Below are 15401 nucleotides of genomic sequence, written 5' to 3' on the forward strand. Positions count from 1 at the left end.
AAGACCCTCTTAATGGCTGTAGGCCATGGCCTGTAAGCCACTTTTACTCAATTTGAGCTCTGAATATAGATAATCCAAGAGTACTGCATTATAAGGTCCAGGGGGTTTGTATATTTTGTAAACTCTTTTACTGTATTACGTTCCTATATCTACCTATCTAAAAAAGGCAGCTTCCAAGCCAAACACATACCCAAACCAATGCAAATGATCACTTCCCAAGAAGGCTTGGTGACTCCTCATTTTTGTTCTCTTGGGTGTCAGTGAGAACTTACCACTCAAATAAACTCAACAGTCCTTTTTCAGTGAGCAGGCTCGTTCCCTCCCAACTGTACTTGCACCCTCCTCCAACCCACTTCCCATATTCTTTACTTCAAAGAGAAATGAGAACAATATTTACCCCAAAGCGTTCCTATGGAGGATCCAAGCAGAGAGCAGTTAAAGAGAAAAAAAAAAAAAAAAAAGAGGAAGGGGGGTGGAGAGAAGGAAATAGTCAGAAAACGTCAGGGAGGACAGGAAACCTTACAGTGGCAGGGAATCGGACAAGCACAGGCCCAGGAGATCCTGCCTACAGCCTTGGCACTTGCAGAGTCCACACGCTTCGTGAAAGGAAGGGCCAGCGCACCATTTGCTCCACACCCACCTCTCTAACCTGCAAAGGCGAAGGCCCTTTGCAAGCCCCAGGGAAGCTGCCTCTAACCGGATGGCATTCCCCATATTGTGCTCGATTTCATGGAGCCCAGTGTAGTGACATTTCTAAATAGAGCCTTTTACTTCATTTCCTTAGTAGTCTTCAGACAAACTCTATTTCCCGTGAATTTATAAGAAACCAGGATAGAGGAATTAGGTCTGCTCTGGGCCAGAAACTCTATTGGGAAAGGCATTTCACGTCACAATGGTGTATCTATGCTTCTGAAGGATTTCATCTGCAGTGGGGGCAACGGCTCTGACAGGTGTAGTAAGACATCTCTTAAAAGTATGGATGAGCAACACCATAAAACCACCTCAAGATATGGAGGAAGGCATTGTTTATTAAGATACTGATGTCACACAAAGGGATGCCCTTTGATAAATTAAATGACCAACTGTCTATCGTGAGCTATTTATTGTGCAGCTTAGAGAAAATTCGTCCTCGCTTTCTTTGGAGGCTTACCAATAATAAAAAGAGTGAGAGCATAAATATAAAACATTTGAGATTAGAAATAATGAGAGCTAATGCTCCTGCATATTTACTCTTGCCTAGACTCGAGGCTAAGCACTTTTAGTGCAACTCTCTCTTCGGACCTTCTAATAACCTTAGGACACATAGCTATGACTATCCCCATTCCACAGACGTGATTCAGAGAGGTCAAGGAGTACCTAGCATTACCAGGGTGAGCTGAGCCTTGAAGCCAAGACTATTTGTTGGTCGGAGTTCTTGCTCTAAACCACGAAGTCTCTGCAGCAGTAGGTTTTGGTTCCAGGCTCTGTCAAACCAAATTCTAGAGCTGGAAAAAATCCCTGAAATCCACTTAACTGCATCCCCAGGAAGATGTGCTTTGCATGAGATCACTCAGTGAGTGAGCCACAGTGCCACTGGTGAATCTGCCTGTAGTCATGTGGAACTGTCTAGAAGTTAGGCTGTGGTTCTCAGTTGCTGGTTGCTGGAAAGGGTACTTTTTCTCCTTCCTTAATATTTTTTAATGTATCACAAACCTACGTTACACTACGATATGTCACAAGCAAAGACTTCTCATGATTATTTTACTCAGTAAATGATCTCATATTCAAAATTACATTCATTTGTACAGTAATTGCCAAATTAATGGTGATTTGGGATTAAACCCAAGGCTTTATAAATCTTAAATCCCTCATGTGACACCCTCTGAGTGTTCGGAAGGCAAAGATATTATCTTCCCCTAAGTTATAACAGTGTCCTGTCATGCACGAGACTGGGCACATGGTAGATCAGCCAAACACACCTTTATCCACTCATATCACAGTACTGATGGAGCCCTTAATATATGCCAGGCACTCTTCTGGGTGTGGATATACCACTGTGAATAAAACAAATGAGGTCCCTCACTTCTTGAAACTTACCAAGTCTAGTAGGGAGGACAGACCTCAAGTAAACAAGCAAACAAATAAAGTATAATTGCAAGCTACGTGCCATGGGAAAAATGCAATCTTTGGATTGAAACTTTCACCAAAACAACTACATAGGTCACCTTCCTTTCCCCAGGCTACATTCATCTTAAGGAAAAGCTTAGGGAGAATCTTCCTTATCCCTAAAATGAGAGAACAGAGTAGGATCAATGGATGGGCAGGTGATTTAGGGTGACACACTCCAGGCTTTTACCTGTTGCTTAGCCCAGGTCCTCAACTCTGAGACCTTTATGTCCAGTAGCATCTGAACGGGTTCTCAGAGGTTCATACTCACAGATGCCCATTTTAGGAAGGAAGGCCCCAAATTTCTTGCTCTTCCCACACACCTGGATAAAGGACAGAATTTGTTCTCTATAATTTATTTTGCCCCAGGATGCTACTAAAATATTCTGCTGTGGAACAAAGAGCATCTCTGACCCATTGCTTGTATGATCTCTGTGTCCCTTGTTTTGGAAAATGGGGTTCCTTAATAGCACACTCTGATCTCAACAGCTGATTGTAGCTGCCAATGTACAGTGCAGGTGGGGGGACATTTGTCCCATGCTGACTCCCACAAAATTGAGCCAGGGATAATAATAAGACAGAGGCCCAAAGCAAAATAAAGATTAGTTATTGCTCTGCACATTTTTCAAACTCCTCATAGCAGAGGAGCCACTGAAAAGCTATGATTTTGAGTGGCTGCAGAAAAGCACGCTTGTTTCTCAGTTTTGCTAACATATGTTCAGCATGGATTTGAAAATTGCCATTTGAAATGAAAGGAACACTAGATAACAAAACCACGGAGTTCAGAAAAGTCTCGACAACTTAGCCCCAATGTTAATTCTAATATTAATTAAAATATATACCATAATTTACACCTGTGCTAGGCCAAACTACCTTTCCCAAATCCATGCATAGGCGAGTTATTTAAGCCATTATCAAAGTCAACAAGGTTGCAAGGGAAATGTATTATCAAACCAAGAGGACAAACTCTTCAAGCACTTTCACGGAGGCATATTATTTTTGAAATAATTCATGTGCTTTTTATGAATCATTTAAATATAATCATTTGATAACACTTTGTTGGTCTTTGCTATTATATGTATAATCATAATTTTTTTACACTGCCTAGCTAATTAGTGAAATTTATCAGGTTTAAAAATTGACTCTAATGTTAAAATTTGAGGATAATTTCACATGCTAGGATATACTGGTCCCCGTTTAATTGGGACTCAACTGGGCCACCCATTTTCCCATTTATTTCCTACTTATTTCTTATTCAGTAAGGTCCTGTTGCCCTCCAGGAAAAGAAAAAAAGCCACATTTCTCTTACGTCTCATCAGTAAAAGATGAGAATTTTCCAGCTCAATTGTCAAGCTGCCCTCCAGATCTTTCATGTATAATCACTCATCATCCACAGTAATCTCACTCTTCAGCTTCTAGGTCCTCCCTTTCTCAAAGGACATGCTCTCACATTGATTTCCACAAGGAACCAGCTCTTTCCATGGCGGGCAGAGCAGGGACATCAGGTTCTGAAGAACTCTTTCTCCTCTAAGTGGAATGGCCTTCTGCCCTCCCCCGTGAGCCCCCGAGAGAACAGCACAGGGATCTGAAGGAATCTCTTACATTAGAAGGATGGACAGGCTTGCTGGAGTGTAAGGTGGGGACAGGAGGTCACACCGTGAGGAGGCTTGGGCCTTGCTAAATGTCTGAACCATCACTGGGGAGGCAATAATAACTTTAATATGCACTTGCTAAGGGTTTGGCACTATACTGAACACTGAATATATTTTACCTTATTTAATTCTCACAAGACTAAAATATAGTTATTTTTAATTTCCACTTATACGTGAGGAAATAGAAGTTCAGAGAGTTAAGACAGCTAATAATTCATAATGCTGGGATTCAGACCTAAGTCAGGCTCTGAAATCTATGTCCTCATTTATGATATTACAGTGCCTTTTCAGATGTGAATCACAGGAAGGTTTTAACCAAAGAAGGGACAGCAAAAGAAACCAGTAGTTCCTGAGCTCAAATATTGAGCTATCTATCCTCTTAGCCTTAATCAGCCTAGGGTCTGTGGGTGTTCATGGAAAGAAAAAGGTACAGATGCAACAGATGGACAAGGTCAGGGATGCCCTTCTCCACCTGGTCCATTGGTCTTGTCTGTCTCCAAGCAGAGACAGATGGATCTGAGGGCTGAGGAGAGATCCATACCAAGCCACCAAGTTGAGTTTACAGGGGTTAATGGCTTGCACCAAACTACGACAACAGAGGCAGAAGGGAGTTTAATGTAATAGGGAAAGCCCCTAAACTTGAAATGAAAAATACCAGCTGTTAAAGAGCTAGTTTTGCTACTAGTCAAATGAGTCAAAACAGTCAGTTTCAAGCAATCCACTTCTCAACTATAAAACAGGGCTGTTGAGTGATGAATGAAATAAATAATGTGAAAACACTTTAAAAGTTCTAAAGACCAGTGGAAATGCTGTACTTGCCTTGTCTAGGTCCTGTTGGTAAGGCTAGTTCATCTATTTGTGTATTTTTCTTCCTCACCCCACCTCAGCATTGCTTGGGGTCTCCCATGAGCCCTAAATCCTTTGCAACTCTGCCAACTTCCTTTGCTCTGTGACCAGGGCACTAATTCTATAATAACTGGTTAGTATATAATCCTTTCCTTCCCACAAATGCACCTCAATGAGCTCCCGATACAGTCATCATTGCCTTTGAAAACTTTCTCCTTCGCAAAACACAGCACCATACTCTACCCAGAAGGTCCAAGCACTGAGAAGCAGCAAGAGACAGCAAAGCACTTTACTATCTCCTAGCAGTTTTGTTATTCAGGCTGGGGAACAGTGACCTGATCAGTCTTGCTTCCTAGTCTTTATATTCTAAACATACCCAAGACCCCTCATCTGCTGACCTTTCCCAGAAGGCCTTGGCACTGGCTAAAGTTCAGCCAATACGCTCCCCCAGCAGGAGACTAACTCATAATGCTAGGTTGTAGCTCTGTGAGTGTGGATTAGGCAGATGGCTTGCAGGTCACATGATCTGAGCTGATCCTTCCCTAGTTCCATCACAAAATCTGCTCTGAGTTACTCTAAAACTTACTTTTAAATCTGGAGGGCATGGTGATGGATTTCTACTAATGCTGCAGGACTGAGCTCTTCCTACATCTGTGAAGGCTTGCCTCATGTGCAGGGTGTGTCTTACATCTGAAGCTGGTTAGCCAAATTACTGGCTACCGTGTGAACAGGGCCGTGTTCCCTGACTGGACTGTTTCATTTTGTTTGTTTATGTGGCCACAGGCTGAGATCCCATTTATAATCAACCATCTCCCAAATCTGTGCTTGTTAATAAAGAGAACTGCTTGGGCATTCACACCCATTGCCTCCATATGATAAATGTCTCCAAATGCATATTCTCCAGCAGCACCAATGCCGCAGATCACAGACAATGCATTTTCCAGCATTCATCAAAAAACATGCAGGCTGGGGCTTAATGCCAAGAGCAGGTAGACTGAGAACTTATCTCTTTCTTTCAGGCACCCCCTCCATGTGGCTCCCACTCTATCCCTCCTAATTCACCCCAAAACCCATTTTTAAGGCAGCTCGGGTACAATACAGCATTAGGCACCCCAAGAGTCCCTGGCCATTAATCATCTTTAGTGTCCCTGCCTGGGCACAAAGTCAGGGAAAGTCACTCTTGAGGTGACTTTTCAAGCTGGAGTCCTGAGAAACAACATCTTTCTATCTGCTCACTGCTGGAAATTTCCAATTCCAACTCGGCCAGCATCCTAAATCCACAGTTAATTGGCTACCTGACGGCTAAATTTAATTTTAATCCTTCGTTCTCTTCCACAGAACAGTGGAACTGGATGACCTGTCTGGCTCAGTGGTAAATGGGTCTTCTTTGCATGAAGCAGGACTTTGTCCACTTTTTTTTTTCCCCTCCAGGATTATTGTGTAGTTACAGCTTCCTTTGGGAGATGCCCCTCTCAGTTCTAGAAGAATAGGGGTTGTCAAGAAAGAAGTTCCACAGCAAAGCATGAGATTTGAGGGGGACTGCCTCAGAGGCAGGGAGTGAAGAAGAGGAAGGAGCCAGGTATAGGGTGAAATTTCTGTTCTATGGTTACTGGGCTCTGCTGAGGCTAAGTACATACTAGCATTTCCGCTCCTTTCTTAGAGCACATATTCACGCCTTTACAAACATAAAACCAGAACCAGGGTACCATATTCTGTGGCTCCTTAGGGCCCTTCCAAACCTAAAATTGTCTCTATCTGTGTATTTCACTGAATGAATTCGGAACCAGCTTGGCCACTGCAGCTGGTTCTGAAATGCACTCAAAAGACCTTATCCATCTGAAAGACGAGGGCAGAGTGTCAAGTGTCAGAAAAGCAGCATACTTCAATGAAAAGAATGTCATAAAAGCTAATGTGGGAATTCTGGTTCCTTCTGGCATCAAGAAGGAGATTGACTCATGCTTTTCCTTTCGGGCGAAGCACTGAATAATTAAAGGCCAAGTGCGGCTGTGATCCAGATCCCCCGCGTGCCAGGGAGTCCTGACCTTACCTCTTGCCCCACTAGGATGGCAAACAGCAAGGGAAAGCTTTGGCCTCAGCTGCTAGAGAGCCTGCATGACTCTGACTGATGCTCAGGCCCCAGATAGGGGAGGAGGTAGGAGAAAAACTGCTAGTTCTTTTTCTTTGAAATTGTTTGTGTTGACAAGTCATTATACGCTGCGAGCTTACTAGTTAGAATCCAATCCAGGATAGCTCACCTGGTGACTTGACTTGAGCTAGTCAAGTAACACATTGTAGAACAAAGGGAATGAAGAGGATGAGGGGCTTGGCTTGTAGCGCAGGATCTCACACACGAACATACGTCCCCGTGCTCTCCTGCCTTTCCTCCTGAGACGCTGTCCCCACCCAGCTGCCTGTCCAAATCCCTTCACTAGACTATTTCAGATGCGAAACCTGAGGGCCAGATGGCATCACCATCACTGAGCACGATCCGATAAAGCTCATGAACTCAATCTGACATAGGAGCCACGTGACTTCCCAATGAGGCAGCTGACTCCAGCAGGATGCCCCAAAGTGAGGGAATGTGCCTGATGTGCAGATACCCAGAAATGCCAAGGCTGGAACCATCTTTGTTGTCCCACCCAGGAGGCTGGGAGGCAGACATGATGGTGACAGGGTGTGAGGAAACTGGGAAAAGCAGTTGCTGGCCCTTCAGTGTAAAATTATTATCAAACAGAAGAATCCTTCTTTTTCAGCTAGAAAAAGATAAAAGAGAAAGGTTTCATAGATCCAGTCACTCACCAGACTTTTCTTGAAACCTCAAGGAGGAAAAGGCACAGTCGGGACATTTATAGTTGGCAAACACTCTGTCTCCATATGGCCCAGAAAGTGGGTTGTTGTGAGGGCAGTGGAATGAGGGAGAAACATACCCAACCTCTGCCAAAACTCTGCCCATCTCCCTACACAGGTATCTGGCTGAGGCAGGAGACCTGAGTGTTCTTATAAATGCTTTATAATGTAAAAGTGTGCCGGGAGGAACAGGAAAGGTGCGATGGAGTATCTTTCCGTTGATTTTCTCATCTCCCAAGATGCCCACACTTAGAAAAGAAATCCCCTTTCCCTTCTCCTCAAAAGTCAATAATAGAAGTTTCCAAACAGAATTTGTCAGGTTTACATTATAAACAATCCCTTCACTTGAGGTATGCAGCTATAGAGGAGAGAGAGCTCTCTTCAGTCACTACGTAAACAACATATATGCTTATAGAAAACATACATGACGGCAGGTGCAGACCTCTGCAGAAGGGCTCAGGGGACAACGCAGCTTCCTTTGAGAATTCAGCTACAGGCCATTTCCTCCCCTTGGTTAGGGGTATTACTCTTGGGGCTTGGGCTAGGTTCTGAGAAGATCCTGGATGGTCTCAGTGAATGGGATGCCAAGTCACCTCTGATTTCTGAGGCATCACGTGAAGGTGTTACCATGGCAATCATTGTCCGCTCTCTTCCGCAGTAGCCTCTCCTCAGGAGGAGGAGAGCAAGATAGGGCAGGGGGAAGGTCATGTGAACGGTGGACATTCCCAGGGGCAAATTTATGGGTTATAATGATGAAGGCTGTAACCGCAAGGAGGGAGGTCCTTGAAAAGCCTACAGAAAACCCCACATTTGGTTTCCTGTTGGCTTGAGCCTCCTACCATGGCCCAGCAGTGCAACACAGGCTTCCTTCTGCTGTGTGCCCCAGGCCAGGCCCTCACTCTGCTGGCAGGTGGGACCCAGCCAACCCTACCAAAATGATGGGAGAGCTGAATTCTCTGGTGCCCTTAATGAGGAAGGGGAGAGAAGAGAGTTAGGAAGCGTGGCGCATGAGCAAGAGAAAGCGTTACCTGGACCTCAGCAATATGACGAAGGCCAGAGGAGAGGGCTGTGAGCCTGGTCCATAAGCAGGAGAAAGGGGAGAGGAAATGTGCATGGCCAGCTTGGAAGGATGGTAACAGAAGAGAGTGGATGGAGAAGGGTGAGCAAGTACCATTTACATTTCCAGGGAAATTAAGAAAAATTCAGGAAGTGACATCACTAAAAGCAAGTGATGGATCATAACTCTCAATCCATCATGTAAGTGTGGGCCCCAGAACCAGGGGATTCTTGGGGTTCCCTGCACTGTACCTGGTCTGAGGACCCACAGAGAGGCTTCGGTTCTGGGGCTGTTAAGGCTTCCCCTGCCACCAGCACCAAAGCCACCACCACCATGTTTTCAAAGGGCACAAAAAAAGAACAAGGCAGATGATAATCCTCCAGCCCACTGTCATCACTCTGAATCTGAGGAGACACGACTGGACTGTGGACACGAGGTGGGCATGCAGAGGTTTCCTCTAAAACTCACCCCCTCCCCACGGGCACCTACACACCTGCCTGGTTACCAAGGTGTGAGTCAGTGTGTGTGTGTGCATGTGCGTGTGCGTGCATGTGTGTGTGCACGTGTGTGTGTGCATGTGTGTATGTAAAACAACCAAGCCCTGGAAACCAGCCTGTGTTCATCTTCAACTATTTGCACACATTATATATCAACACATACTTGGCTCCAGTATCTGGACTTCAGGATGCGATGAGAAAATGGGAGGATAAGGAAGGGAATTAACATCTAATAAATCATTGAACATTATATCGAAGCTAATGATGTACTGTATGTTGGCCAATTGAATTTAAATTAAAAAAAACATATATTGATCATTCACATTGTGCCATGCCCTATGTGCTAAGCACTCCACACACATTATTTTGACTCCATTTCAGAGATGAGAAACTGAGGTTAGGAAGGTTACTATTTTGCTATGTTGCTCTAGGACATGATGCAGGTAAGAAGAAGGGCTGGGATTCAAAGCAGGGCCTGCCTGAGTCCATAGCCCATACCTTCCTCCCACTCTGCCCTGTCACCCCAATGAGCTCTGATCTCCCTAAAGATGGGGAGGATTCTTTCCCATATACTTCTCCCTCCTTGACTTTTGTTTCTTCAAAGAGAGACAAACTACTTTACTGAGATCAAAATAAGAAAGAACAATATGGTGAATAATATATGCAAATGAATTGATAAAATGAGAAGGGAACTTGACCTTTTAAAAATTCAAGGGTGATTATTTATCCCTAACAAAGTAAGTAGGCCTCCTTAGGAAAAAGACTTCAATGATTTTTTTTTTCTAAGAAGGAGGAAGAGGAGCTGGGAGTCCCCTTGGTAGAGCCAGAGTTGCCTTGATTTTTATCTTGAGGTGAGAATTTACACGAGGTCCAGATGTTTCAGAAAACACCATGCTTTTGTAAAATTTCCTTGGAAATAGCTCAGTCATGTCTAATAGGAGGTCTTGTGAGAGACACAGGTGATTCCGTGTGAGTCTAATGGGGGGGGTTTAATATACTGGTGCACATGGGGGACAAGGCACACTGACATTGTCCTGCCAGTCCAGCTCAGGGCTACCAACCACATTCAGCCTGGCTCTCCTTTGGAGGGTCCCCCGTGGCTGGGGCAGCAGTGCAAATAGCCCATTTCTAGGTTCTGGAAGATCTTAAGTTCTTAGCACAGCTGGGGATGTTTCATCTCTTCTCCTACAGAGAGCTCCCCATCCTCAGGCACTTGGGGAATGTTCCTTCTTAACTCTCACTCCACCTCTTTCTCGGCCAGGATGGACAGAAATGGAAGCTGATGGTGTTTAAGGAGAAGAGGGGGATGGATGAGCCCTTTCTGACCACTAGGACCTGGGAAGGTCCAACCTCTGCAGGTGCTCTGTCCCTTCCCTTTTGCAGTTGCTATCACTGACAGCAACTCCCAGATGCTTCCCTTCTGCTTTATCACAGTGTAGCCAGACTCGCTTAAAGACTTGACCCTCTCTTGTACTTGGAGAGGCTGGAGAGAAGTTTTCTGTGCCACCTGGAAAAAGGGGAAACTCTCTGGCAGTGCATAAAGTACAGACAGGGCCCAAAAGGTTGTCATTCATCTTCTGGGCACTCTACACAACAGCTTAGGGAAAAGGCCCTGACCATGTGTATTTCCTAGCTATACCCTGGAGGGCCAAGAGAGCCCCTTCCTTGGCTGGATGACACAGGAAATATCAGCATGTGGTTGAAAACCTGCTACAGCTGGATCAATGTTTGGGGGAAAAAAAATTCCCAAACGTAATGAGCCTGGTTTAGTCACCTGAATGTCTTCCTCAGTGAGTTACCAAGGAAGTTGTGAAAGTCTTATATTCTGGAGCTAAACATACTAACATGGTTCTTATGTCTGTGACATATCTCTGAGGTACCCCTGCTCATGAGCAGAGAATCTCCTCATATTCTAGAGTCTGTGAGCCTCAACTTTGTTCTACCCTCTGCATTCTTCTTCCAAGCTGATTCTTTGTTTGACATATCCAAGAAAGGGAAGGGTACATGAGCTGTCCCCTGGGTCCCTTCCTGAGCCCAGGGAGGCACTGCTCACACGGTGAGCACCTGCCCATGCTTACTTATCTCCAAGAAAGGAACTCCAGGGCCTCTGCCTTCTTCCTAGGGACTCCCACGGCTCCTCCGTCACCAGTGCTGCCATTTGGGGCAGTGAGCTGAAGCTATAAGGCTCCCTGGAGTACCACAGAGGGCAAGTGGGAAGCAGATTTCCAGGGCAGCTTTCTTTGGCACCACTCTGAGTGAACTGCCTCTCACGGTGGCCTTGGAGAAGGCCTCAAATTAGTCAGAGTCTCAAGAAGAAGGGACAAAAGGAAACTGAACAAGAAGAAAGAGTTACACTTACGCCAAAGCAAAGGCCACCAATGCGCCAACAACCACCACGAAGTCCAGGATGTTCCACAGGTCTCGGAAGTAGGACCCGTCCTGCAGGATCAAGCCCTGGTCTATCATCTGAAGGAAAAGGATGTCAACAGCCATGGATGAGCCCACAGGAGCCGGCAATGCACCCAGAGCTCAGGGCTCCCCAGGACAATGCCTCTACTGCCATTGTCTCCACAATCAACCCTGCACAAAGACCTGAAGAGCAAGAGCACAGGTCCCACAGGCTCTCTCCACCTAACCATGAAGCCCAAGGCCCCTTGTCATGGCCACCAAGGTTCAACTAAACTCCTTGGCTCTCACATTCCTCCTTCCTTTAGTGGCTCAGAGCACCAGGCATCACCACATATGCACAGATGGGGAAATCCAAGATGGGAGAGACTATGAACAAGACAGAAATGTGGGGTGTTAGGGCAGTGGGGAACAGACTGTTAAGCAGTGAGTGCAGCTGGGACTACGTGGAGTCCAGGAAGAGTCATCCCTAGTTGACCCTTTGCCTTGGCTCAAACCAAGGGGCACACTGGGAAGGCAAGTACAGATCCCACGCCTGTCTACATTTCTGCCTGCCTGAGAGCAGGCTGAGTCTTCCCTGGGCCATAACCACAGGTCTGCCCCAGTCTAAAGAGATCCACACAGTCATGCTGTGCCATGAAGTCTGGTCATGACAGACTTCATCAGAATTCTGATGCCAGAAGAGGGGTCACCAGAGGCCCTACTGAGGTCTGTCATTGTCTGGTAGGTGGCAGCACTGGGGAAGGGCACTATACTAAAGGAGCAGACTCATGACCCATGCAAACCCTGGAGCCCAGCTCTTCTCTGAAGGCTTTTACCTTTATAACCATCTCAAAGGTGAACACGCCAGTGAAAACATAGTCAAAATACCTCAGGACCTGTAAGACACATATGGTGAAGGGGAAGACGAGCATGTGTGGCCACCACGCTATATACACTCCTGTCTACTCACACACATGCAGTCCCGCACCCCCACCCCAGGTCACTTCTACCGCAGAACAGAAGCTTGGGATTGTAACTGCTGGCTGGACACAGGGAGGAGAGGAGCCATGCATTCAGCTGGAGCCTCAGGACCCAGTGGTCAGTGCTTGGTTCCTCCCTCCCCTTGGCCAGAACTTAACTTCTTGGGTCCCAATTGCCCCACAAATCTCTCCTTTAGGACCTGGAATCCTTGTCAGTCGCCATCCTCCCCACCCACTCCCCCATCATACCTCCCCACCCACTCCCCCATCATACCTCCCGACATACACCCTTGGGACCTCCAGGAGATGTCTCAGCTCCCTGGGGTAGAGCTTCAGCTCCCCCAATTCATGCACATCCCTCATGATCTGACATCAGACCCCCCCACCCCATACAAGCCTCTGGGTGGCTAAAAAGACTGGCTGGCTCTGGATGTAAGGCCCACTGCTGAAGCCTCAGGGCACGTGGTGTGGCTGGGGAGTGGAGACAGGGGAGAAGGGGCTGATCTTGAAATGGTCCACACTTTGCCTTGAGGAACAGGAATGGGCCATTTCTTAAGCTTTCTTCGTTTCCCCAGCAACCTTCCTTAGTTCACCTTCAATACTAGGATGGGGAGGGGCTGGGAAGGGGTGGGTCCCAGGGCAAATGGCTCCTGTGCACCCACTTTGTTGCGCTCCGAGTTGGTCAGGACGGGGTCCTCGGCTGCCAGGGCGATGCTGCTGGCCGCGATCACCAGGAGAATGCACATCTCAAAGTAGCGCAGGCTCACGATGTAGTGGCAGGCCCTGCGGATCCTGGGGGGCGGAGGAGCCAACGGAGCTGCCTCTGCTTCCCTCCCCTCCCCATCCCTCACTCCCCACCCTCATGCACATCAGCCTCCTCCAGACAGCCAGGCCCTGGCCAGAGGAAGCCATGGGGAGAGCAATTTAATTTCACAGGCACCACCCGTGATTTAAAGCTCCAGTGGGAGAAGGTAATCAGATTGGTTAGAGGCTGCAGTATGCAAGCCAAGATACATTATCTGCAGGCACGTCTGAGCCATGGGAGCAGCCAGCGTCAGACAACACGCACTCCGCATGGCCACACGCTACCCTCCGCTGTATCTCAGTGTCTACTCTCCCACCATACAGAAACTAGGACATAACAAGGAAATCAGAAGAACCAAGAAACGTAACAATAGACCTTGATTCCTAAATAGAGCAGCAACAGGTTTTCAGGAGCTCCAGGTATTCTGATTAAAGTAATTATGTTCTATAGACTGTATTCTGGACTTGGGTGACCTGACATACCTTAGCCCAAGTTCCTTCCTTCCCAGAGCCTTGCCTGAATACTGCTCATGTGGTCACTGAAAACCTTTTTGTCTTCCTAGCCTCAGAAGCTGGTCTATGCGTACATCTTGCTCGTTTCCAGGGCAAAAGGCAGCTCAGTCTAACCTTCCAGAATCTTCTCTGCCACCTCCATCTTATGCCCCTACCTCTGCTTTGAGGAACATGCCCATTTCAAAATCCACACATGGAGTAGTAGGACCAATACTCTTAAACTCCAGGGGATGATCTATTCATTCTAGGCTCCACAGTTTCAGCTCTGTCCACCACTGGAATATTTGGTGACACATCCAAAGTAGATTTCCTTCCTCCCACCCCACCCCCACACAACCTACTGACCAAATAAAAGGAATAAGAGGCATAGGGTCCTTTTCTCATGACATCTCTCATGCTTTCCTGTCTCAAATTACTTTGAGAGCTCAAAGGCTGTTCAATCCCATGACCCACCGCCACCAGTGAGCACCCGGCACATTTCAGATGTCTGGCCACAGTCCACTAAGAAGCATCAGGAGGATGAGTGGACCCTCATCTCTCCTTCTCCTCATCACCCCGCCCTGGCTCCAACCCTGGCACCGAAGGGGGTGTGACGGGAAGGTGCCTTACGGGTTGGTGGTGCTGAAGATGAACATGGAGCTGTGGGGCACCATGGCTTTGCCCGTCTCACGCTTCTCCTTTTTCTGCTGCTTCTTCTCCACTTCCTCCTCCTCCTCTTTGATCTCTGCCTCCTTCAAGGGACTGGCTTCTCCATCAGTCTTGTTGCTAACTGCAAAAGGAACATGTTGAAATCATCAGAAACCTTGCCGCCTGTGAGAACGGTGCCCTTTGTTTCCCATGGGGATGGGATAGAGAGGAGGGGAAGGGGTCAGAGGAATGTGTCTAGCCAGGTACTCTGCAAACCCTGGGGGTGTTCACTATTACACTGAATTAAGCCCTTGCTCTTGTTCTTGCCTGGCCCTCACCCTAATTTTTCATGGTATGACCTTTTTTGCCATATAAATAATAATCATGTTTCCCAGGGTCACAGAAGGATTGTTTCTGCTGTGAAGTTTACAAAGTTGACATATCTAAAATCTAGATTCTTTGCCTATATTCACTTACTGAATTTTCAAATCACTACACTCTGTATGGCATGTATTCTGCCCATTATATACATGGGAAAACTGAAGCTCAGGGAATTCAAATACCTATCCTAAGTTCATACAGCTGGTTCCCAATTCAAAATCCTGTAGCATTTTGATGATCTCACACTGCAATGGAAGATTTTAAGAAACCGTTACTGTTTGCGGCTGACTTTCTGGCCGTGCTTGTTCCGGTCATGATTAATGTTGAAATGGCAATGCAATATTCATGCCTCTATGGGACCATGCCTGCACTCCAGGACGGGAAGGATGAAGGAGCCCGAGGCTGAGTGGAGCTCTTGGGCCACCACCCTCCGTTTCCACATGCAGGTCAAACAGTGGGGGTAAGTGGCAGAGAAGCGGAAGATGTCTGAGCAGGGCAAGGGTGCAGCCAGCCTCTCCCACTGCTCTCTCTCAGCAAATTGCTCTACCCTGGAGCACTGTGCAAGCAGCAAACCATTGAGGTTCTGGTCCCTTCTGGGTCCTTCCAAGAGGTAACTCATCCAAAAGCCCTCTGATAATATGCTCTTACCTATGACCAAGGCCAT

At 46.7% G+C, this 15401-nt stretch overlaps 1 protein-coding gene across 3 annotated transcripts in view; it reads right to left on the reverse strand.

The window, feature by feature from the left end:
• The window catches only part of CACNA1E (calcium voltage-gated channel subunit alpha1 E), a 493265-nt gene that overhangs the window by 53965 nt on the left and 423899 nt on the right, over positions 1 to 15401 (reverse strand). For all 3 annotated transcript variants that reach the window (XM_034666841.1, XM_034666842.1, XM_011225195.3), the window contains 5 exons: positions 14339 to 14498; positions 13075 to 13204; positions 12269 to 12328; positions 11404 to 11510; positions 398 to 409 (listed from right to left, as the gene is read on the reverse strand). In XM_034666841.1, coding sequence (XP_034522732.1) covers positions 398 to 409; positions 11404 to 11510; positions 12269 to 12328; positions 13075 to 13204; positions 14339 to 14498 — 469 coding nt within the window. The remainder of the gene's footprint in view (positions 1 to 397; positions 410 to 11403; positions 11511 to 12268; positions 12329 to 13074; positions 13205 to 14338; positions 14499 to 15401) is intronic.

This window comes from Ailuropoda melanoleuca, chromosome 8, assembly GCF_002007445.2.
Source record: "Ailuropoda melanoleuca isolate Jingjing chromosome 8, ASM200744v2, whole genome shotgun sequence".
NCBI lineage: Eukaryota > Metazoa > Chordata > Mammalia > Carnivora > Ursidae > Ailuropoda > Ailuropoda melanoleuca.